At 51.4% G+C, this 23,746-nt stretch overlaps 1 protein-coding gene across 2 annotated transcripts in view; it reads left to right on the forward strand.

Moving 5' to 3' along the window:
* Positions 1-11,825, forward strand: part of LOC138522041 (class II histocompatibility antigen, M beta 1 chain) — a 356,872-nt gene extending 345,047 nt beyond the window's left edge. For both annotated transcript variants that reach the window (XM_069635265.1, XM_069635264.1), the window contains exons 5-6: positions 5,573-5,608; positions 6,368-11,825. In XM_069635265.1, coding sequence (XP_069491366.1) covers positions 5,573-5,579 — 7 coding nt within the window. In that variant the 3' untranslated portion in view covers positions 5,580-5,608; positions 6,368-11,825. The remainder of the gene's footprint in view (positions 1-5,572; positions 5,609-6,367) is intronic.
* The last annotated feature ends 11,921 nt before the right edge of the window (positions 11,826-23,746 follow it).

Below are 23,746 nucleotides of genomic sequence, written 5' to 3' on the forward strand. Positions count from 1 at the left end.
GAAGCTCTCACTGTGCTACATGCTGGTGACAGGTTTTGGTGGTTGGCTGGCTTTCACTGTGCTATATTCTGTGGACAGGTTTTGGTAGTTGGGTGGCTCTCACTGTGCTACATGCTGGTGACAGGTTTTGGTGGTTTGGCGGCTCTCACCATGCTACATGCTGGGGACAGGTTTTGGTGGTTCGGCAGCTCTCACCGTGCTGCATGCCAGAGACAGGTTTTGGTGGTTGGGCGGCTCTCACCATGCTACATGCTGGGGACAGGTTTTGGTTGTTCGGCGGCTCTTACTGGGATCCATGCTGGGGACAGGTTTTGGTGGTTGGGCAGCTCTCACCGTGCTACTTGCTGAGGACAGGTTTTGGTGGTTGGGCAGCTCTCACCATGCTACATCCTGGGGACAAGTTTTGGTGGTTGGGTGGCTCTCACCATCCTACATGCTGGGGACAAGTTTTGGTTGTTGGGTGGCTCTCTCCCTGCATCATGCTCGAGGCAGGTTTTGTTGGTTGGGTGGCTCTAACCATGCTACATGCTGGGGACAGGCTTTAGTGGTTGGGTGGCTCTCTCCCTGCTACATGCCGGGGACAGGTTTTGGTGGTGGGCCGTCTTCACCATGCTACATGCCAGGGACAGGTTTCGGCGGTTGGGCATCTCTCACCATGCTACATGCTGGGGACAGGTTTTGCTGGTTCGGAGGCTCTCATTGTGCTACATGCTGGGGACAGGTTTTGATCATTGGGCATCTCTTACTGTGCTACATGCCAGTGACAGATTTTGGTGGTTGGGTGGCTCTCACCGTGCTTCATGCTGGGGACAGGTTTGGGTTGTTGGGCAGCTCTCACTATGCTACATGCTGGGGACTGGTTCTGCTGGTTGGGCGGTTCTCACTGTGCTACTTGCTGGGGACATGTCTTGGAGGTTGGGTGGCTCTCACTATGCTACATGCTGGGGACAGGTTTGGGTGGCTGGGCGGCTCCCACCATGCTACATGCTGGGGACAGGTTTTGGTGGTTGGGCAGCTCTCGCCGTGCTACATGCTGGGGACAGGTTTGGTGGTTGGGTGGCTTTCACCGTGCTACATCCTGGGGACAGGTTTTGGTGGTTGGGTGGCTCTCACCATGCAACATGCTGGGGACAGGCTTTGGTGGTTGGGTGGGTCTCTCCTTGCTACATGCTGGGGACAGATTTTGGTGGTTGTGTGGCTCTCACCGTGGTACATGCTGGGGAAAGGTTTTGCTGGTTGGGTAGCTTTCACCATGCTACATGCTGGGGACAGGTTTTGGTGGTTGGGTGGCTCTCACCATGCTACATCCTGGGGACAGGTTTTGGTTGTTGGGCAGCTCTCACCATGCTACATGCTGGGGACAGGTTTGGGTGGTTGGGTGGCTCCCACTGTGCTACATGTTGGTGACAGGTTTTGGTGGTTGGGCGCCTCTCTCCCTGCTACATGCCAGGGATGGGTTTTGGTGGTTGGGCAGCTCTCACCATGCTACATGCTGAGGACAGGTTTTGGTGGTTGGATGGCTCTCACCGTGCTACATGCTGGGGACAGGTTTTGGTGGTTGGGTGGCTCTCACCCTGCTACATGCTAGGGACATGTTTTGGTGGCTGGATGGCTCTCTCCCTGCTACATGCTGGGGACATGTTTTGGTGGCTGGGCAGCTCTCCCCATGCTACATGCTGGGGACAGGCTTTAGTGGTTGGGTGGCTCTCTCCCTGCTACATGCTGGGGACAGGTTTTGGTGGTTGGGTGGCTCTCACCCTGCTACATGCTGGGGCAGGCTTTGGTGGTTGGGTGGCTCTCTCCCTGCTACATGCTGGGGCAGGCTTTGGTGGTTGGGTGGCTCTCTCCCTGCTACATGTCGGGGACAGGTGCTGGTGGTTGGGCAGCTTTCACCATGCTACATGCAGGGGACAGGTTTTGGTAGTTGGGTGGCTCTCACCATGCTACATGCTGGGGACATGTTTTGGTGGTTGGGTGGCTCTCATCGTGCTACATGCTGTGGACAGGTTTTGGTGGTTGGGCGGCTCTCACCATGCTACATGCTGAGGACAGGTTTTGGTGGTTGGATGGCTCTCACCATGCTACATGCTGGGGACAGGTTTTGGTGGTTGGGTGGCTCTCACCCTGCTACATGCTGGGGACATGTTTTGGTGGCTGGGTGGCTCTCTCCCGGCTACATGCTGGGGACATGTTTTGGTGGCTGGGCAGCTCTCCCCGTGCTGCATGCTGGGGACAGGCTTTAGTGGTTGGGTGGCTCTCTCCCTGCTACATGCCGGGGACATGTTTTGGTGGTTGGGTAGCTCTCACCATGCTACATGCTGGGGACAGGTTTTGGTGGTTGGGTGGCTTTCACCCTGCTACATGCTGGGGCAGGCTTTGGTGGTTGGGTGGCTCTCTCCCTGCTACATGTCGGGGACAGGTGCTGGTGGTTGGGCAGCTTTCACCATGCTACATGCTGGGGACAGGTTTTGGTGGTTGGGCGGCTCTCACTGTGCTTCATGCTGGGGACAGGTTTTGGTGGTTGGGTGGCTCTCACTATGCTACATGCTGGGGACATGTTTTGGTGGTTGGGTGGCTCTCATCGTGCTACATGCTGTGGACAGGTTTTGCTGGTTGGGCAGCTCTTACCATGCTACATGCTGGGGACAGGTTTTGGTGGTTGGGTGGCTCTCACCCTGCTACATGCTGGGGACATGTTTTGTTGGTTGGGCAGCTCTCACTGTACTACATGCTCGGGACAGGTTTTGGTGGTTGGGTGGCTCCCACCGTGCTACAGGTCAGTGAGATGTTTTGGTGGTTGGGCAGCTCTCACCATGCTACATGCCGGTGTGAGGTTTTGGTGGTTGGGCTGCTCTCAATGTACTACATGCTGGGGACAGGTTTTGGTAGTTAAGTGGCTTTCACAATGGTGGTTGGGCAGCTCTCACCGTGCTACATGCCGGTGATGCTTTGGGTGGTTAGGTGGCTCTCACCATGCACATTGTGAGTGGCAGGTTTTGGTGGTTGGGGCAGCTCTCTCCATGGTACATGCCAGAGACAAGTTTTGGTGGTTGGGCAGCTCTCACCATGCCACATGCTGGGGACAGGTTTTGGTGATTGGGCGGCTCTCACTGTGCTACATGCTGGTGACAGGTTTTGGTGGTTGGCCGGCTCTCACTGTGCTACATGCTGGTGACAGGTTTTGGTGGTTGGGTGGCTCTCACCGTGTTACATGCCGGTGACAGGTTTTGGTGGTTGGGCGGCTCTCACTATGCTACATGCTGGGGACAGGTTTTGGTGGTTGGGTGGCTCTCACCATGCTACATGCTGTGGACAGGTTTTGGTGGTTGGGCAGCTCTCACCATACTACATGCTGGGGACAGGTTTCGCTGGTTGGGTGGCTCTCACTGTACTACATGTTGGGGACATGTTTTGGTAGTTGGGCGTCTCTCAACATGCTGCATGCTGGGGACAGGTTTTGGTGGTTAGGCGGCTCTCACTGTGCTACATGCTGGGGACAGGCTTTGGTGGTTGGGTGGCTCTATCCCTGCTATATGCTGGGGACAGGTTTTGGTGGTTGGGCGGCTCTCACCATGCTACATGCTGGGGACAGGTTTTGATGGTTGGCCGGCTCACCGTGCTGCATGCTGGGACAGGTTTTTCTGGTTGGGTGGCTCTCACTGTGCTACATGTCGGTTATAGGTTTTGGTGGTTGGGCGGCTCTCACTGTGCTACATGCTGGGGACAAGTTTTGGTGGTTGGGCGGCTCTCACTGTTCTACATGCTCGGGACAGGTTTTGATGGTTGGCCGGCTCACCGTGCTGCATGCTGGGGACAGGTTTTTCTGGTTGGCCGGCTCACCGTGCTACATGCTTGGGACAGGTTTTTCTGGTTGGGCAGCTCTCACTATGCTACATGTCGGTTATAGGTTTTGGTGGCTGGGCAGCTTTCACTGTGCTACTGGTTGGGGACAGGTTTTGGTGGTTGGGTGGCTCTCACCATGCTACATGCCGGTGAAAGGTTTTGGTGGTTCGGTGGCTTTCACCATGCTACATGCCGGTGACAGGTTTTGGTGGTTGGGCGGCTTTCACGATGCTACATGCTGGGGACAGGTTTTGGTGGTTGGGTGGCTCTCACCATGCTACATACTGGGGACATATTTTGGTGGTTGGGTGGCTCTCACCGTGTTACATGCCGGTGACAGGTTTTGGTGGTTGGCCGGCTTTCACCATGCTACATGCTGGGGACAGGTTTTGGTGGTTGGGCGGCTCTCACCGTGCTACATACTGGGGACATGGTTTGGTGGTTGGGTCGCTCTCACCGTGTTACATGCCGGTGACAGGTTTTGGTGGTTGGGCGGCTTTCACCATGCTACATGCTGGGGACAGGTTTTGGTGGTTCGGTGGCTTTCACCGTGCTACATGCTGGGGACAGCTTTTGGTGGTTGGGCGGCTCTCACCGTGCTACATACTGGAGACAGGTTTTGGTGGTTGGGTGGCTCTCACCGTGTTACATGCCGGTGACAGGTTTTGGTGGTTGGGCAGCTCTCGCTGTGCTACATGCCGGTGACAGGTTTTGGTGGTTGGGTGGCTCTCACCGTGCTACCTGCTGGTGACAGGTTTTGGTGGTTGGGCGGCTCTCACCGTGTTACATGCCGGTGACAGGTTTTGGTGGTTGGGCAGCTCTCGCTGTGCTACCTGCTGGGGACAGGTTTTGGTGGTTGGGTGGCTCTCACTGTGCACATTGTGGTGACAAGTTTTGGTGGTTGAGTCGCTTTCACTGTGCTACATGCCGGTTATAGGTTTTGGTGGTTGGGTGGCTCTCACTGTGCACATTGTGGTGACAGGTTTTGGTGGTTGGGTTGCTCTCACTGTGCTACATGCCGGTGACAGGTTTTGGTGGTTGGGTGGCTCTCACCGTGTTACATGCCGGTGACAGGTTTTGGTGGTTGGGTCGCTCTCACTATGCTACATGCCGGTGACAGGTTTTGGTGGTTGGGCGGCTCTCACCGTGCTACCTTGTGGTGACAGGTTTTGGTGGTTGGGTCGCTCTCACTGTGCACATTGTGGTGACAGGTTTTGGTGGTTGGGTCGCTCTCACTGTGCACATTGTGGCGACAGGTTTTGGTGGTTGGGCAGCTCTCGCTGTGCTACATACTGGGGACAGGGTTTGGTGGTAGGGCCGCTCTCACCGTGTTACATGCCAGTGACAGGTTTTGGTGGTTGGGCGGCTTTCACCATGCTACATGCTGGGGACAGGTTTTGGTGGTTGGATGGCTTTCACCGTGCTATATGCTGGGGACAGCTTTTGGTGGTTGGGCGGCTCTCACCGTGCTACATACTGGAGACAGGTTTTGGTGGTTGGGGGGCTCTCACCGTGTTACATGCCGGTTACAGGTTTTGGTGGTTAGGCAGCTCTCGCTGTGCTACCTGCTGCGGACAGGTTTTGGTGGTTGGGTGGCTCTCACTGTGCACATTGTGGTGACAGGTTTTGGTGGTTGGGTCGCTCTCACTGTGCTACATGCCGGTTATAGGTTTTGGTGGTTAGGTGGCTCTCACCATGCACTCTGCGTGCACTTCTTTTTCTCTTGTAGGGTATGAGCGCATCCCAGGATCCAGTTATCCCGAAGGTGATGTATATGGCTCACCGCGCTCCTAACTGTCACCTGTTCTCTTCATGTCCACTCACTTTCGCCTTTCCTGCTGTCCCATGGGTAAAGGGAGAGTCTCCATGCCCCTCCGCACTCTCTTCCTCTTCTTGTCTGCGTTGGTTATGCATGCAAGGAAAGAGTCCCCAAGCCACTTGGCAGTCTTTTCTATTTTTTTTATACATTGTACTTCTGCTTATTTGTTTTTCTTTTTTTTAATAGCAACTTCTTCCAACCTCTCTAGTAGGTCATTCTGTCTCTGTACTCATCTGTGTATTACTTTTATTTCTATATGTATTGTTGAAACACCTGCCCTCCTTTCAGTATGTCTTTTATGTTCATCTTTCATCACTAGTGACTTTATCTTTTCTGTTTATCCCTGCCTACAGCCGGCTCTGTCTTGTATTCCTTTTATTGTTAGATGTTGAGGGCATTCACAGCTTCGGGGCATCATGTGTTGTCCATGTGTTGTCTTACCTTTATGAATGTTGGCCACGCTCTTTATTCCGGCTCATGGTTACGACGCTAGAAGGCGCACACTACTGAATGTTATTATTGTGCAGAGGGAAGGCCAAATAAATCTCCGCTTCATGGTAGCTGTGGTATATAGGTAGATGGGTTTAAGGCATGCGGTGCATAGGCTTTAAGCTGCCCCCCGCCCCAGCCAGTCCCTTTGTGTGGCTCTTTCCGAGGGTACGGTCAGAAGGATTCCTCACTCCTTTTCCTTTCCTCCTTTCTCAGTCTCCTAGAAGCAGAGCCTCGAGGCACAGGCAGCACAGCCCATCATTCGACCGTTAGGCCCTCCACACCTTCCTCTGCTTGAGCTGGATTTCCAAGACTTACCTCATTCTCTCCGCCCACTCCACTCAGTCCAGCCGGGTTGTCTCCTGCCGGATTCACGATCCGTTGCATTATGGGTCGGCAAAGGTGTGGCGTTACCTGCTACCGCTGAAGAGGACATGGCAGAGCTTTACGCTTGGTGACTCCAGGAAGCATCATGAGAACCAGTGGCTGCAAGAGAAGGGATGCAACTTTTCCATCGGGTCATCAGATCCTGAGCTCAGAGAGATGACTTATCAAATGTTGGAGGAGATGTATGTAAATGGTGTTGGAACCAGAGGATTTATTGGCTTCCCTGGTGATTGGGCCTTCTGACAGAACTCTATAAGTGTTCTCCGGGAGACCGTGAATTCGCCTGCTCAGTGGTCGGGCCTGCAAATAGACTGAAGGGGTTTCAACCTTCATCATCATATCTTTCGGTGATGGTGCCATGAGGCACACTCCGCTGTCAGAGTTCAGATGCAGAGTAACATTGGCTCATCAGATTAGCAGGACACTGACACTGTTTCGGCACAGCCTTCCGGCACTTTACCCTGCAAGGGGTAGACCGTTGCCTGCCCGGATAGTAATCGGGAAGGTCCTCAAGGGCTTTTGCTCAGATGCCGCCTGGTCCTTCTAGCCCAGTTTAGTTGCAGAACACCCTCTCCCCATCACAGAGACCTGAAGATCCTACATTGCCCTGTGCCTGCCACTCCTCCCCTATGCCTGCCACTCTTCCTCTATGCCTGCCACTCTTTGCTGCATTCCTACATTCCCCTATGCCTGCCACTCTTCCCCTATGCCTGCCACTTTTTGCTGCATTCCTACATTCCCCTATGCCTGCCACTCTTCCCCTATGCCTGCCACTCTTTGCTGCATTCCTACATTCCCCTATGCCTGCCACTCTTCCCCTATGCCTGCCACTCTTTGCTGCATTCCTACATTCCCCTATGCCTGCCACTCTTTGCTTCATTACTACATTTCCCTTTGCCTGCCACTCCTCCCCTTTGCCTGCCACACTTCCCCTATGCCTGCCACTCTTTGCTGCATTCCTACATTCCCCTATGCCTGTCACTCTTTTCTGCATTTCTACATTCCCCTATGCCTGCCACTCTTTGCTGCATTCCTACATTCCCCTATGCCTGCCACTCTTTGCTGCATTCCTACATTCCCCTATGCCTGCCGCGCTTCCCCTATGCCTGCCACTCTTTTCTTCATTACTACATTTCCCTTTGCTTGCCACTCCTCCCCTTTGCCTGCCACACTTCCCCTATGCCTGCCACTCTTTGCTGCATTAGTACCCGGCGAGGGTCAATGAGCTTGTAATAACCATGCTCATTGGCCCCTTCCGGGGCATTACCCAGCTGACAAGAACTTACCTGATGAGGGATGTGTGCCGCATCTCTCGCAGCTCCTTTTGTTCTTCCTGTCAGACTGCCATGGAAATGGAGAAGGGACTACGTGTAGTCCCTTCTCCCGTTCCATGGTGGCCATTTTCTTTGTTTACTATGGCCACCACGGAAATGTCTGCAGCATTTCTTTTTCTTTATTTTTTTTGTTGCGAAACACAAAATGCCTCGCAACTGAAAAAAACACTCTTTTTTTTAAATTGCATATGGTTTGTGCAAAACCTTTACAAAAGAAGTTTAACGACTTATAATAGAATGAAAAACCAGAGTAATACAGTTACATACAATTCTCTAAAAACAGCAAAGTAAAAATGTATCTTTCAACCAACATGTTGACTGCAAATTACCATCATATAGTGTGCAAAACATTGCAAGTACAAAACAATAGCAAGCATATGCTTGAGGGCCACAGCACAAGAGCTCAGTACAGCAAAGCACGTTTTGTAGAAAAGGGAGATTACGTGGTTAAACATAGTCAATCCAATTAAATCACATTTGGCATCAATTCCTTGTTAATAGTGGTTAAGATAATCAAAGAAACATTTTCCCCCACATACATCTCAACCAGAGAAAGTTTCTTGAGCAGCTGGCATCACCAACATTATGTTTACCAAGAAACGTCATTCTTTCTGATCCAAAGAAGGAATATGTGATGACAAGATGTTGGAGTGTTTCTATTTGATTTACCTCAGAACAAAATCGACACGTTATGTCTGACCCCTCAGTCCGGATTTTATTCCAATGTTTCATCCGTTCTCTGGTGCGGACCTGCATACATTTGAATCGCATATAGATCTGGTGCTCTTTCACATGGAAAGCACTGCAAGTATGCACTCTGTGATGTTCTTTTTCTAATAAAACAGGCATATGCCTGTTGCAGACTATATTTACTTAGTGCATCAATGGTACAAGACCAGTCAAAACAGTAGAGCTTTTTTTTTCACCGTTTCTGGTCGGAGAATCAGTTCCTGCTCCTCAGCACTGATCCCTGCCAATACATGCATCAAGGACGGTAGAGAATCTCCACTCAGCATATGACCTAAATCTTCATATGGCGAGTTTCTCGGAGGAATGATGATTTTGGAATAATTGTTTCGTAATCTCCATTGATGTTTGGAGAATAGTGAACAAATTCCCACTTCTTGTCTAACGAGAGGATTTGGTACTGATTTGGCAGTCACCTGCGTCGCTTTCCAAATGCGACCCTGCAGTTGAGTTAGAAAGTCGCCCATGTCTAACAGACACATATCCAGTCCATTTAATGAGATGGACTCCATTTTAAGAGTGTAAAATTCAATGCCTGGAGCAAGAGAGGATTTACAGTATTTTTTGTACAATACTTTCATTTGGGAGAGAAACAGCCTGAATGTGTGCGTGAGTGAGTTTCTCCACATAATGGAGAAGAAGTATCACACAAGTTGTCCCCGAGGCAGCACACTGTGGAAACACACGTTCAATTATGTTGCCTTCCATCGTCCACGTCATTGTTTTGATTTTTTTCCTACCAGCATAGACAACAAGCTTTGATTTCTCTGCATTGGGGTGTAAGTTAAATTAATAGGAATATGCCATGAAAATCTGAAGTTTGCTTTGAAGCCCAAAGGGAGTTTTATTAAAAAAGATTAAATCATCTGCAAATGTCATCCAATTAATGTGTAGTTTGCCCAATCTAACAGGAAAAGTGTTGTGTTTTTGCCATATACCATCGAGAACGCTCAAGTAGAGATTAAACAGGGTTGATGCCAAATGACATCCGTGTTTAACTCCTATGGACATTGGAATTCAGTTAATGCTCCTTCTTGATTAATACGTACACGATAACTAGTGTTTTGGTGTAGCATCGAAATTAACGCAATTACGTTGGCAGAGATACCCTACGTGGCCACTTTATTCCATAGGAGAGCTTGAATTACGCATTTGAATGCCGAAGACATGTCGAGTGATGCCATGTATATAGGTCCACTTGCTGATTTTTTAACTGTTTCAAGAAGGTAGGACAAAATGGTTGCATTTAGAGCCGTGCCCATTCTTTTGTGAAACCCAATCTGGAAACGCGACAGGATGGTATTATCTTGAATAATATTTTCTAGATCATTAAGAATGAGGATAGAAGAGGAGGCATCCGTTAAAGCGATAGGCCTATAGTTAGATGAATTTGAAGGATTCCTATCTTAAAGATTGGTATTATTAGGGATTGGAGCCATGATTCAGGGACACGTTTCAATCTGAAGATGAGATTGTACTTAATTTTCAAAATTGAAGCTCATAACAGAGGATCCGATTTTAGAACACATGACGGAATACCGTCTGGGCCAGCTGCTTTGGAATAGTTCAGCTTGGAGATAGCCCACTGCACATCCTTGATATTCCATGGCAGAGTTCTAAAGTTGAATTATCTTAGCCGGGGCCAGTGATGTGAGCATATGCAGGGGGTGTTTGGCGAGTTTGCATATAGTGACAAACCCACACCTCAGCGGGAATGGAGTAGTCCATGGACACGACAGTGTGGTTAGATACATCTCTCATAAGAGCCCAAATAGATTTATTATTGTGTTTACATAGATATTTGATCATGCTCTGTCAGCAATATGCATCTGAATTTTTAATGATTTATTCTATTCTTGTGGGTTTGTATAATCTGATTTTTACGCCGAATATGTTGTTCCGCTGGAAGTCAGCAGGCCAGAAGTTCCCTCCATGTTTTGTTTTTGATCCATTTGGAGCTTGCAACGGCTGGATTGTATGTGTGTAATTTACATGCAGAGTTTACCTGGGTATGCCTGACGAGTTTATGGAGAACACTTCTAATAGAATCGTTAATGAGATTCTCAGCTTGCTGAAGGCCTGACGCACAAATATAAACTCCTTCCATAATCAACAAATGTTTTGTGAATGAAGCAGTAAAGTGGAGACATAGTTTATTATTCCACCAAAGGGAGAGTCCTGATCGCTCAAATTCTAATAACGAAAGAGCGGCATTATTTCGTGTGTCAAAGATCTATGATTGATATTGAGTTTGATGATCATGTGATCACCTAAGCACGGATTAAATGTTGTCACATTTTCACATCTCTTTACAAAATGTTAAGAAACATAAACATAATCTATGTGAGATTTGAGATACCCTCTTTGCCAAGTAAAGTTATGGTCCACTCCATCAAAAACCACCATGTGGATATCCCATTCATGGAAGAAAGTGCCCCAGCTATGACCTCTAGCAACAGAAGCCAAGTTACACTTTGAAAAGCTTAAAGGTTGCTTAGAGATGGTGCCACCAGCACAATTACAATTAACGTCGCCACCAATAACAACCAAATAATTGGGATTGTGGTGGTTGGCATTCTCAAGGATTTTAGCTAGTTCAAAAATTGCGGATAAAACAACCTTCATAGGATTCCAATAGAGACTAATAATGAGAAAGATGGTGTTCCCAGTGTCCTGTAGAATTAGTTCTATAACCAACAGCTCCTCAAGAGAAATGATCGTCTAAGTGTTAGCTTTTAAATTGTTGTTAACCAAAACCACAAGCCCCCCTAAAGGTCTACCAAGAGAATCTATTTTAGCTAATGAGGTATAGTTTGTGTTGACTTTTAAATAGAATTGCTGAAGCTTCCTAGTTTCCTCTACTAAAATGACTGTAGGCTTGTTAATGGATTCAAGTGAATTAAACCATAAAGACAAGTTCTTAAAACCACCGGAATTCCATGATATGAACCTCGGCACTTGCATGCTACTTTTGGGAGTGCCCCTGTTTAATTGATAAGACTGTTTTCATCAAAGGTTACCCCATCACCAGTTCTGAATGGAACTGGCCAGGCAAGATAGTTGGTTAAGCATATTTTCGTTTGATGTAATTGCGATGATATTGTTTGACTGTTTTATGTTTGATTCCACAATTTCTTTGTCATGAGTCTCAATAAATGCATTAGCTTCTTCCTTAGAGTTCAGCAAAGTAAGGTGAAGCCCCAGCAGCAAGAGGTCTGTACGTTGTTTCCAAATTCCTTTTGTAATAATGAGTGAGTGAAGTTGACATATCATACGGTTGTTATTTTTCAGAGACAATGTCACCCAGCCAATGTCCTCAGAGTGAGTTCAATATCCTCAATCATGGAATTTGATTAAAAGTGTTGAGAATGAAAGATCGATTAATTCTGTCAGTTCCATTAATTTTGATGTCACTCTCCCACCCAAGAGTTTTAGATGTCGGGGGATTCAAGGAGATAGATTTTGACATATTAATGATTGACCTGATGCGTCTTTTAAAGAATCTACTTTTTAAAATGCCATTTGGGCTAGTACACACTTGAGGAATCAAATCACCTACAATATTTGTGTTCATGTTTAAATGTGGAATTGGTTCCTCTGAGGTATTTAATTTGGGATTAATAGATGCAGACAAGCCTTTAGCAATCGGAATACCACATGCTTGTTCCTTTCCCGTGATTGGGAAGAAGTTAAACATTTTAGTTTGTTTAATGCCACTACCCCCACAAAGACGGTGAGTAGGTAAAGACATCGGGCCTCATTACGACCCTGGCGGAACTCGAAAAACGATGGCGGAAATGTAATACCGCCATCGAATACCGCTCGTTGCGATTATGACCCGTCACCGTAAAGTACGATGCCATTAGCGACACCGCAGTGAACGGCAACGCTAACTGCACCAAGTACGCGCACGCGCGCCTTGCAAAACCGCAATTTCTGCCATGGCGCAACGGTACGCGAATTATGACCCTAGCGGACATGCACTGAACGCCATCAAGCATGGCGGAAAGTACCATTCCGCCATGGGGAGAAATACGGCAACGTGAACCAACCGTAAATGGCCCTACTGAGTGCCTGTACTCCACTCCCTGGCCACATTACACAACTCCTCGCAGGCGCAATGAAGTCACACCATGCAACCAGTGAAATGCACAAGTCACCCATGCATGCCAACGTAGAAATGCATGCAGGGGCTCCAAGTGCCTTGTGAGTGGCCATCCATATTCGGCATGTCACCATTGCCGTACTGACGCAGCACAGGCATGTGAAGGTTCAAGTACACCAAAATGAACAGAAAGATTACATGACACAAAACAGCAACAGTCCCCCATCGCTTGCCACCAGTGTAAGGCAACATCCAAAGCAGTATCCTGAGGGAGATTGCACCAGCCCTGTACTCTTGCCATTAAACAAACCAACCATCAGCATAAGCATGTACCACACAAGTTGGCAGAGTGACTGAGCAGCCAGGCTCATCTCAAGAGGGGCCAATGGGAGCTGCAGGGCACAGATGGCACAAATACAGAAGCTATTCCAATGGACATGACCTCAGCCTCCCTCCAACAAACGTACGCAAACACAGGCACCTGTGACCAGCCATATACAGAAAATCCCACCATTCCACCAATCGACCTGGCTGACCGCCATCAGTTGGGCAAAAGCTAATCCCCCGCCCCTGAGCATGACATCATTAAAACAGTCACAATGGCAGCCCCTATCCGTGACCATACTGTGCTACGTAGGCAAACGCGGCCAGTACAGTACCACGCAACTCAACTCAGAAGGCGGAACACAATGCAGGACATCTCACAATACATAGCGCCACAAATCGGAATATGCTACATTACCTGCAAAGAATAACGCAACACGGCAAATATCGGAATAGAATTTTAATGCACATCCAAATCACAAAGGCCATTCAGCTATTTGCACATTAACTCCAAAACATCAATCATCACCGAGGGCTGCATCTGCAATAAATGACCAGCTTCCACTTGTGTGACGCCCTGTTCCTTCATGGTACACAGGGCCTACATCAACGTTCAAAAAGGCAACATGGAAGCGCCTAGAACCGCAGGGCCGTCCCATGAGGTAGGCACTAGTCCAGCTGAAAGGCAGAAATGTTGCACCTAGCCACCAGTACTGCGTATGGGCATGTGGCCCATTGGCGATCGTCCCATAAGATCGTAATGGTGCTCCACTGATTAACTCGAAGCTGCAGGTGTCGAGAGTAAAACCCATCTGGAGGAGTGGCGTACAGATGGCAGCTGCAAAAGGGCAGGAGATACCTGTCACCCAAATGAAACAAAAAATAACCGTATGGCCTTCAGGACTTCTGATGTATTACACACTTCATACAACACACTAAATCCACAACCATATGCATGCTAGCCCGCTCCAAAGGAATATATACACCCCGAAATCACTAGCGAATCATAACAAAATAAATCGAGGAGAATACACCATAACTAACGTTTGTTTGTGTGCATGCGTCCGTTAAGACAGAACCCATTACATGGGATTAGTAACGTGCATAGACACAAGTGTATGAAGGCAAGTCGCGACAGGGAGGATCCAACAAGGGCAGATAGACGTTGGTCCCACTATGGCAGCTTTGCATCACATAGCGCAGGGTAAGGAGATCTATTCCAAAAACCCATGTACATGGCAGACTCTAAATCAAACCATCTGTCCATGCATCCATTCATCATTCCCTCATCCCGCCATGAAATCGCATGAAGATTCACTCACATAATATTTGAAACTTCCATTGCGTCTGTGCGTAATGCAGTCTGCAAAAACCACAGTGCTCCTGGCCGGATCTGTAGTGTTGTGAAGTAACATGGATTTGGGAACGTCCTGCCTTATCGTCCACTACGCTATTGCGCATCCCATTCAATTCATATCATTCATTGCTTGCTCGTTATGGGCCCTGTCCCAAGGACATTCAACAATAGAACGTTATATTTCCATGCAGACCTGTGTGCGTCTCCTCGCCGCTAGTTGAAAACCAAAAGCGCTGTCCTTCGAATTCCTCATTTGCAACATCACGTCGAAAAGGCTTCTGTGAACGCTTGCATTCACAATTACATCTATGTAGTGCGGCTGTGTGTGATAATGCTAACTGGCTACATTCACAAATGGGACGCCACGCCTGTCGGTGAAGTTCGTTACAGTGCTGCATGAGGGTCCTCCGTCGATCGAGTCCTACATTCCACTGACCCTTCACAAGGTTGTTCGCGACAACAAATATAGTATGTGTAACAATGGGACCATAGCATAATATACATTCAAAGTACATTCCACTGCCATCGGGATTTGATACATGATTGCAATTGCAAGATGCCATGCGGCAAAATGCAGCGTTACGTGCGGGACGTGCTCGCCCAAAAGGGATTGCAGCTGCCACAGGTTCAATTAATCAGCACAGGTGGAGGCCATACAGCCTGACAGCACATAAATTGCACACCCAACCCCCTCCCACAACCACACCCACTCCAAAATGCTACCGGCAGGACTAGCGATGTTGGCCCTGGGGGACCTGATAGCACTGCAAGTACTACAACTACAAGAAGATGACGAACACCAACTGCTACAACAACCGCACGCACAGAGGAGACGCAGGAGGAGGAGGGCAGGGCAGGGTCAGCAAGGCCCACAAGCACAGCCACTACCACCACGCAGGCAGCCCGCAGTCCCACGCCTCCGAGCCAATCCGTTCGACCTCACTGCTGATCAGATCCACACCCTCTACCGTTAGGACCGGGACACCATAATCGCCATTGTGGACATGACACACGCTGACCTTGTCAGCATGATAGATAGCCCAACCGCCATCCCACCCCTACTGAGGTTGGTGTCTGTACTCCACTTCCTGGCCACAGGCACCTACCAGCACACAGTCGGACAGTTGCATGGCATTTCACAGCCACTGTTCTCACGGACACTATTCCAAGTGCTCGATGCCCTCCTGAAGCACGCTGACGACTACATCACACTACCACGCACGGACCAGGAGATTACCAACGCAAAAGTGGGATTCCATGCACTTGGCGGCATCCCGGGTTGCCATCGACTGCACCCATGTGGAATTGGTTGTCCCACATGCCATGGAGGTCCAGTACCGCAACCGGAAACAATATCATTCTATCAATGTACAAATGGTGTGTGACTCCAACAGGATCTTTACACATTGTTGTGCCCGATTTCCTGGATCTACCCATGATTCTATGGTCCTGAGGAACTCTAGAATACCACGCTACATGGAGCGACACGCAGGGCACAGATCCTGGCTACTCGGTGAGTCTCATTTCATGCATGACATTGTGGCCCATGTGATGCATCAATGACCTGCCAGGAAGGGGGGGGGATGCGTACATAGCAATCTCATTCCACTGACATCCTTTATTGTCCACATACAGGTGATGCCGGGTATCCACTGAAGAGATGGCTCCTTATACCACTCCGGAACCCACAGAACCAGCATGAGGAGGACTACAACCATGCCCACTCACGTACCCGTGTAGTTATAGAACAGGCATTCGGCCTACTGAAGGCTCGTTTCCGCTGCCTCAGCAGGTCTGGCGGGGCACTCCTGTACCGCCATGAGAAGGTGGCAAAGATGGTCATGGCATGTGTCATGCTACACAACATGTGCGTACGTAGGAATGTGGCCATGCCCCCTGACGAGGAACTGCATGCACCTGAAGATGGTCATGATGAAGGTGGGGATGTGGCGGCACCTCAAGGAGTCTGTGAGGCACGTGAAATCCGACTGAGCATCATAGATGCATGCTTCTAGCACTCACGCATGGTGCCTATTACATGGAAAGGGGACTTGTGGCACTGTGTGTGTGTAGTACATGCACATTGTGGACTGTACGCCTATGAAGGCCTCGTACGCAAAGATCAATGTCCACACATCTCATTGGATGAATATGTAGAAATGTATTGCTAATGTGAATTGATTTATACACCCAATGGACCCGCCACCCAGAAAAGCCCAACACACCCCCTCCACCCTCCTACCTCCCCCCCGAACACCAGTGTCCAAAGATGCATATTGTCCGTGGGTTGACGCTATTGCAAGCCCCCTCTCCGGGTATCAGGGGCACCCCTGCCTGTGGAGCGCAGGTTCCTGCCAGATCTACGTTGGGGGCTGCCCTGGACGGAACTTGCAACGGATGATGTCTCTGCCTGCTCACGTCCATGCATGTCCCTAAGGGTTTGTGAGAGCTCAGTGAGCACACGGCGCACAGCGGCAAGTTCACCACATACGTCTTTGGACGTCAAATGCAGTTCCCCCCTCAGGCTCTCGGTGCTTCTCTCCATTTGTGCTCTCAGGATCTCGGTGCTTCTCTCCATTTCTCCCCTCAGGCTCTCAGTACTTTGCTCTATTTGTGCCCTAGGTGTCTCAGTGGATGTTTCAATGGCTGCCCTAGAACCCCCACATTCATCAGCATGCTCCTTGAGGAGCGTGGCCAGTTGCTGCTGTTGCACGATCAGCTGGTCGAGGGACTGTTGCCTCTGCTGGCCCATGCCCATTTGCGGTGGTGTGACAGAGGGGCTGCTCACCACATGTTGCCTTGCCACAGGGCTTGTGGGGGTTGGCCAGTCGTCGTCTTGTGGGTGCCCCTGCGTGGTTTCCTCATGGTGTACGGGAAGAAACAAACAGGGGGATTGAGACAGGTCATGGATGGGTCCCACATCACAAGCACCGTTTTCTGTGTCGGAGCATGCTGGCATGACAGCAGTGTCACCTATGGTGCTGCTACCACCAGAAGCAGTGCCATCTGAAACATCCTTTGGGGGGACCTGTGGTGCTGGTGTTGTGGACATGCTGGCTGCTGGGGTGCCTGTTGCAGTCCCCTCCAGTGTGCTGCCACTTGATTTCTGCTGCTGCCGTGTCTTGATCCGTGCAGCTGAGGTGGAGGGTCTTTGGCCGTTGGTCTTGGCCCTCTTTGCAGGTGTGCTGGTAGGGGTGTCCTGCAGCTCGTCGTTGGAATCGGACCCTGTGGTGGAGTAAAGGAGGGCGAGCGTTATTTATGGGTCTGTGGAAATTGGAATGGCAATGTATCACATGCATTGGGGTGGTACATGAGGGTGATTTGGGTCAGGGCCTTGGAGGTGGTCTCATTTTTGTGTGGATTGAGGATGCATTTGTTTGGCAGCCTGCAGTTAGGGGGTGCCTGCTGCACGTGTAGAGGGTGGTTTTAGGATTTTAGATTATTTATTTATTTATTCTGACTTTTAGAGGGTGCTATCAGGCCAGAGTATGTGGACGTTCTCCTGGACATGTGTTTCTGTTGCACTATGTGGACACATGGTACTTCACATGATTGGACATTGTGGTTTTAGCATAGTTTTATTTGGCCAACCTACCTGATTCTCCGGATGTCGGCACTCCTTTCTCCATCCCTCCGACTCCCTCTATGCTCTCCATTCCTATGGTGGAGGCACAGATTTCCTCCCAGGGGGTCAACTTGATGGGTGAATCCGATCCTCCCCCGGTAGCTGTGGCGATGTTTCTGTTAGCAGAAAGTATGCTCCGGACGCGTATCCGCAAGTCGTCCCATCGCTTTCTGCATTGCTGTGGGTTGCGGGGTGCGGTCCCCACCGCACTTACACGCTGTGCCACCAGGGCCCATATTTCCTTCTTGTTTGCAAGGGCCGTCCTGGTCATTTGCGTGGAGAAGACGACGGCGGCATTCTCCTGGAGGGTCTCTGTGAGCACGGTCAGTTCCTCATGGGAGAAGTGGACCTGCCGCTTGCGATCACACGCTTTCTTAGCTACTTTTCCCATATTTATTTTTTTAACTGGAGTGGCTTACGGGTTGGGATGTGTCTCAGGGTCGGATTTTTTATGGTTGTGTTGGGATTCTCATTTTATAGGTGTACGCCGTGCTGTTTCCCGTTCCGGCTACATGTTTTTGCTTCCGTTTCCGTATATTTACGGTGACTGTAATTTGCGCTACCCGCTCATTACGGTGACCGCTAAGATGGGTGGCGGAATTGCACCTAGTGCGGCGTACGACGGCGGTAAGGGGCGTTTTGGGGTCATTTCCGCCATCGCAGGCTTTCCGATTCCGCCATGGCGCAATGCTCGTGCCCGATGGGTCGGAATTGGCCGCACTTTACTCCATCGTGCAATGGCGGAAACGCTATTTACGCTATGGCGGTCAGGTCTGTTGCTTTCCGCCAGGGTCGTAATGAGGCCCATCGAGTCTACTGACTGCATGCACAGCTGTGCATTGGAGTCAGTCCCTGTTGCATTGTATGAATTGCCAATTGTAACTTTTTTTGTTTGTCCATTTGGTGATTGAGTCAGTTTTCATGTAAGTCATTTTGGCTTTCTTCGTTGAGCTGATTTAAATCTATAATCTCGTCCTCTTTGGACAAGTTGCCTACGTTCTTAACAGGGGAATTGTGTCCCGTTATTTTACACATCGGCTGATTTTTAGATTTTTTTTAGGGACAGATCAGTTTGATTGTTTCTTGGCTCGGAGCCCTCTACGCTTAATTCTCAGAGCAAAGAAGGTCTCTGGTGTCATAGAGGTTTGAGAAGCAGGTACAAGAGGTGATTTGTTTGACAGATTCCTATCAGATGTTTTATCTATTTATTCCATCAAATCCGTCAGAGGGGAAGGACTACTGGGAGCAGCATAACCTATGACCTCTTCATCTGTTTGTGAAATCCGTTTCCTACATTCCCCTTTGCCTGCCACTCCTCCCCTATGCCTGTCACTCTTCCCCTATGCCTGCCACTCTTCCCCTATGCCTGCCACTCCTCCCCTACGCCTGCCACTCTTCCCCTATGCCTGTCACTCTTCCCCTATGCCTGCCACTCCTCCCCTACGCCTGCCACTCTTCCCCTATGCCTGCCACTCCTCCCCTACGCCTGCCACTCTTCCCCTATGCCTGCCACTCCCCCTACGCCTGCCACTCTTCCCCTATGCCTGCCACTCTTCCCCTGTGCCTGCCACTCCCCCCTACGCCTGCCACTCTTCCCCTACGCCTGCCACTCCTCCCCTACGCCTGCCACTCTTCCCCTATGCCTGCCACTCTTCCCCTTTGCGTGCCACTCTTCCCCTACGCCTGCCACTCCTCCCCTACGCCTGCCACTCTTCCCCTATGCCTGCCACTCTTCCCCTATGCATGCCACTCCTCCCCTACGCCTGCCACTCTTCCCCTATGCCTGCCACTCTTCCCCTTTGCGTGCCACTCTTCCCCTATGCCTGCCACTCCCCCCTACGCCTGCCACTCTTCCCCTATGCCTGCCACTCTTCCCCTTTGCGTGCCACTCTTCCCCTATGCCTGCCACTCCCCCTATGCCTGCCACTCTTCCCCTATGCCTGCCACTCCCCCCTACGCCTGCCACTCTTCCCCTATGCCTGCCACTCTTCCCCTTTGCGTGCCACTCTTCCCCTATGCCTGCCACTCCCCCCTACGCCTGCCACTCTTCCCCTATGCCTGCCACTCTTCCCCTTTGCGTGCCACTCTTCCCCTATGCCTGCCACTCCCCCCTACGCCTGCCACTCTTCCCCTACGCCTGCCACTCTTCCCCTATGCCTGCCACTCTTCCCCTTTGCGTGCCACTCTTCCCCTATGCCTGCCACTCCCCCCTACGCCTGCCACTCTTCCCCTATGCCTGCCCCTCTTCCCCTATGCCTGCCACTCCTCCCCTACGCCTGCCACTCTTCCCCTATGCCTGCCACTCTTCCCCTATGCCTGCCACTCCTCCCCTACGCCTGCCACTCTTCCCCTATGCCTGCCACTCCCCCCTACGCCTGCCACTCTTCCCCTATGTCTGCCACTCCCCCCTACGCCTGCCACTCTTCCCCTATGCCTGCCACTCTTCCCCTTTGCGTGCCACTCTTCCCCTATGCCTGCCACTCCCCCCTACGCCTGCCACTCTTCCCCTATGCCTGCCCCTCTTCCCCTACGCCTGCCACTCCTCCCCTACGCCTGCCACTCTTCCCCTATGCCTGCCACTCTTCCCCTATGCCTGCCACTCCTCCCCTACGCCTGCCACTCTTCCCCTATGCCTGCCACTCTTCCCCTTTGCGTGCCACTCTTCCCCTATGCCTGCCACTCCCCCCTACGCCTGCCACTCTTCCCCTATGCCTGCCCCTCTTCCCCTATGCCTGCCACTCCTCCCCTACGCCTGCCACTCTTCCCCTATGCCTGCCACTCCTCCCCTATGCCTGCCACTCCTCCCCTATGCCTGCCACTCCTCCCCTATGCCTGCCACTCTTCCCCTATGCCTGCCACTCTTCCCCTTTGCGTGCCACTCTTCCCTATGCCTGCCACTCCCCCCTATGCCTGCCACTCTTCCCCTATGCCTGCCACTCTTCCCCTTTGCGTGCCACTCTTCCCCTATGCCTGCCACTCCCCCCTATGCCTGCCACTCTTCCCCTATGCCTGCCACTCCCCCCTACGCCTGCCACTCTTCCCCTATGCCTGCCACTCTTCCCCTTTGCGTGCCACTCTTCCCCTATGCCTGCCACTCCCCCCTATGCCTGCCACTCTTCCCCTATGCCTGCCACTCTTCCCCTTTGCGTGCCACTCTTCCCCTATGCCTGCCACTCCCCCTACGCCTGCCACTCCTCCCCTATGCCTGCCACACCCCCCTACGCCTGCCACTCTTCCCCTATGCCTGCTACTCTTCCCCTATGCCTGCCACTCCCCCCTACGCCTGCCACTCTTCCCCTATGCCTGCCACTCCCCCCTACGCCTGCCACTCTTCCCCTATGCCTGCCACTCTTCCCCTTTGCCTGCCACTACCCCCTACGCCTGCCGCTCCTCCCCTACACCTGCCACTCTTCCCCTATGCCTGCCACTCCTCCCCTATGCCTGCCACTCATTGCTGCATAGCCACAGTCTGAGACCTCTGCTGTTATTTTGAGTTATTGTAGGACTGGAATTGCCTGGGAGAAGGGGGTACACTTCAGGTGAGGTCTCTTGTCTTATCAACATTTAGAATGTAACCATCTCCCTGACATTTACAGGTAAAAGCAGAGATGAACAAGACCCCCCAGATAAAAGTGGGTGTCATCCTTGTACTACCAGAAATAATGTGCAGTTCGCCTGGGGTCAGAGAGAGACCTTCATCCTTAATCATCAGCCCACCTCTTGCCAAGGGCATCGAAGAAATCCCCAAGTTACGCCCCATCCCTTCCTCCCCCGCCATGGGGTGCCATCAGCAGCACCCCGCTGTGCTGACTCTCCGGGGGCGCTCTCAAGCCTTTGACATAGTTCAACTTCAAGTCAAGTTAATTATTCAGCAAAACAGGCTTTAACAGTGTAAGAATAAAAAACAAAGTACAACGTGGCCAATACAATTCACAATTAACTATTTTTTCGAATCCACATCTTACTTGAATATCATGCTGACACACAGAGTCAGGAGCCCATCTGCCTCTAATGACTGTGACAGGAGCCCCTCCACCTCTAATGACTGTGGCAGGAGCCCCTCCGCATCTAATGACTGTGGCAGGAGCCCCTCCGCCTCCATTTACTGCAGCTGGAGCCCCTCTGCCTCTAATGACTGTGACAGGAGCCCCTCCACCTCTAATGACTGTGGCAGGAGCCCACCTCTAATGACTGTGGCAGGAGCCCCTCTGCCTCCAATGACTGTGAGAGGAGCCCCTCTGTCTCTAATGATTGTGGCAGGAGCCCCTCCGCCTCCAAAGACTGCGGCTGGAGCCCCTCTGCCTCTAATGACTGTGGCTGGAGCCCCTCTGCCTCTAATGACTGTGGCAGTAGTCCCTCTGCCTCTGATGACTGTGGCTGGAGCCCCTCAGCCTCTAATGACTGTGGCTGGAGGCCCTCTGCCTCTAATGACTGTGGCAGGAGCCCCTTTGCCTCTAATGACTGCGGTTGGAGCCCTCTGCCTCTTTATGACTGTGGCTGGAGCCCCTCTGCACCTAATGACTGTGGCAGGAGCCCCTCCACCTCTAATGACGGTGGCTGGAGCCCCTCTGCCTCTAGTGACTGTGGTTGGTGCCCCTCTGCCTCTAGTGACTGTGGCAGGAGCCCTGCTGCCTCTAATGAGTGTGGCTGGAGCCTCTTTGCCTCTAATGACTGTGGCAGGAGCCCCTCCGCCTCTAATGACTGTGGCAGGAGCCCCTCCACCTCTAATGGCTGTGGCAGGAGCCCCTCTGCCTCTAATGACTGTGGCTGGAGCCCCTCTGCACCTAATGACTGTGGCAGGAGCCCCTCCGCCTCTAATGACTGTGGCAGGAGCCCCTCTGGCTCTAATGACTGTGGTAGGAGCCCCTCCACCTCTAATGGCTGTGGCAGTAGTCCCTCTGACTCTAATCACTGTGGCAGGAGCCCAGCTGCCTCTAATGACTGCGGCAGGAGCCCCTCTGCCTCTAATGACTGTGGCTGGATCCCCTGCGCCTCCAATGACTGCGGCTGGAGCCCCTCTGCCTCTAATGACTGTGGCAGGAGCCCCTCTGCCTCTAATGACTGTGGCAGTAGTCCCTCTGCCTCTAATGACTGTGGCTGGAGCCCCTCTGCTTCTATTGACTGCGGCTGGAGCCCCTCTGCCTCTAATGACTGTGGCTGGAGCCACTCTGCCTCTAATGACTGTGGCAGGAGCCCCTCTGCCTCTAATGGCTATTGCAGGAGCCCCTCTGCCTCTAATGACTGTGGCAGGAGCCTCTCCCCCTCTAATGACTGCAGCAGGAGCCCCTCCGCCTCTAATGACTGTGGCACTAGCCCCTCTGCCTCCAATGACTGCGGCTGGAGCCCCTCTGCCTCTAATGACTGTGACAGGAGCCCCTCCACCTCTAATGACGGTGGCTAGAGCCCCTCTGCCTCTAGCGACTGTGGTTGGTGCCCCTCTGCCTCTAATGACTGTGGCAGGAGCCCTGCTGCCTCTAATGACTGTGGCTGGAGCCTCTTTGCCTCTAATGACTGTGGCAGGAGCCCCTCCACCTCTAATGACTGTGGCAGGAGCCCCTCCACCTCTAATGGCTGTGGCAGGAGCCCCTCTGTCTCTAATGACTGTGGCTGGAGCCCCTCTGCACCTAATGATTGTGGCAGGAGCCCCTCTGCCTCTAATGACTGTGGCAGGAGCCCCTCTGGCTCTAATGACTGTGGTAGGAGCCCCTCCACCTCT

This window comes from Ambystoma mexicanum, chromosome 13 (assembly GCF_040938575.1).
Source record: "Ambystoma mexicanum isolate Mex_15411 chromosome 13, UKY_AmexF1_1, whole genome shotgun sequence".
Taxonomy (NCBI): Eukaryota; Metazoa; Chordata; class Amphibia; order Caudata; family Ambystomatidae; genus Ambystoma; species Ambystoma mexicanum.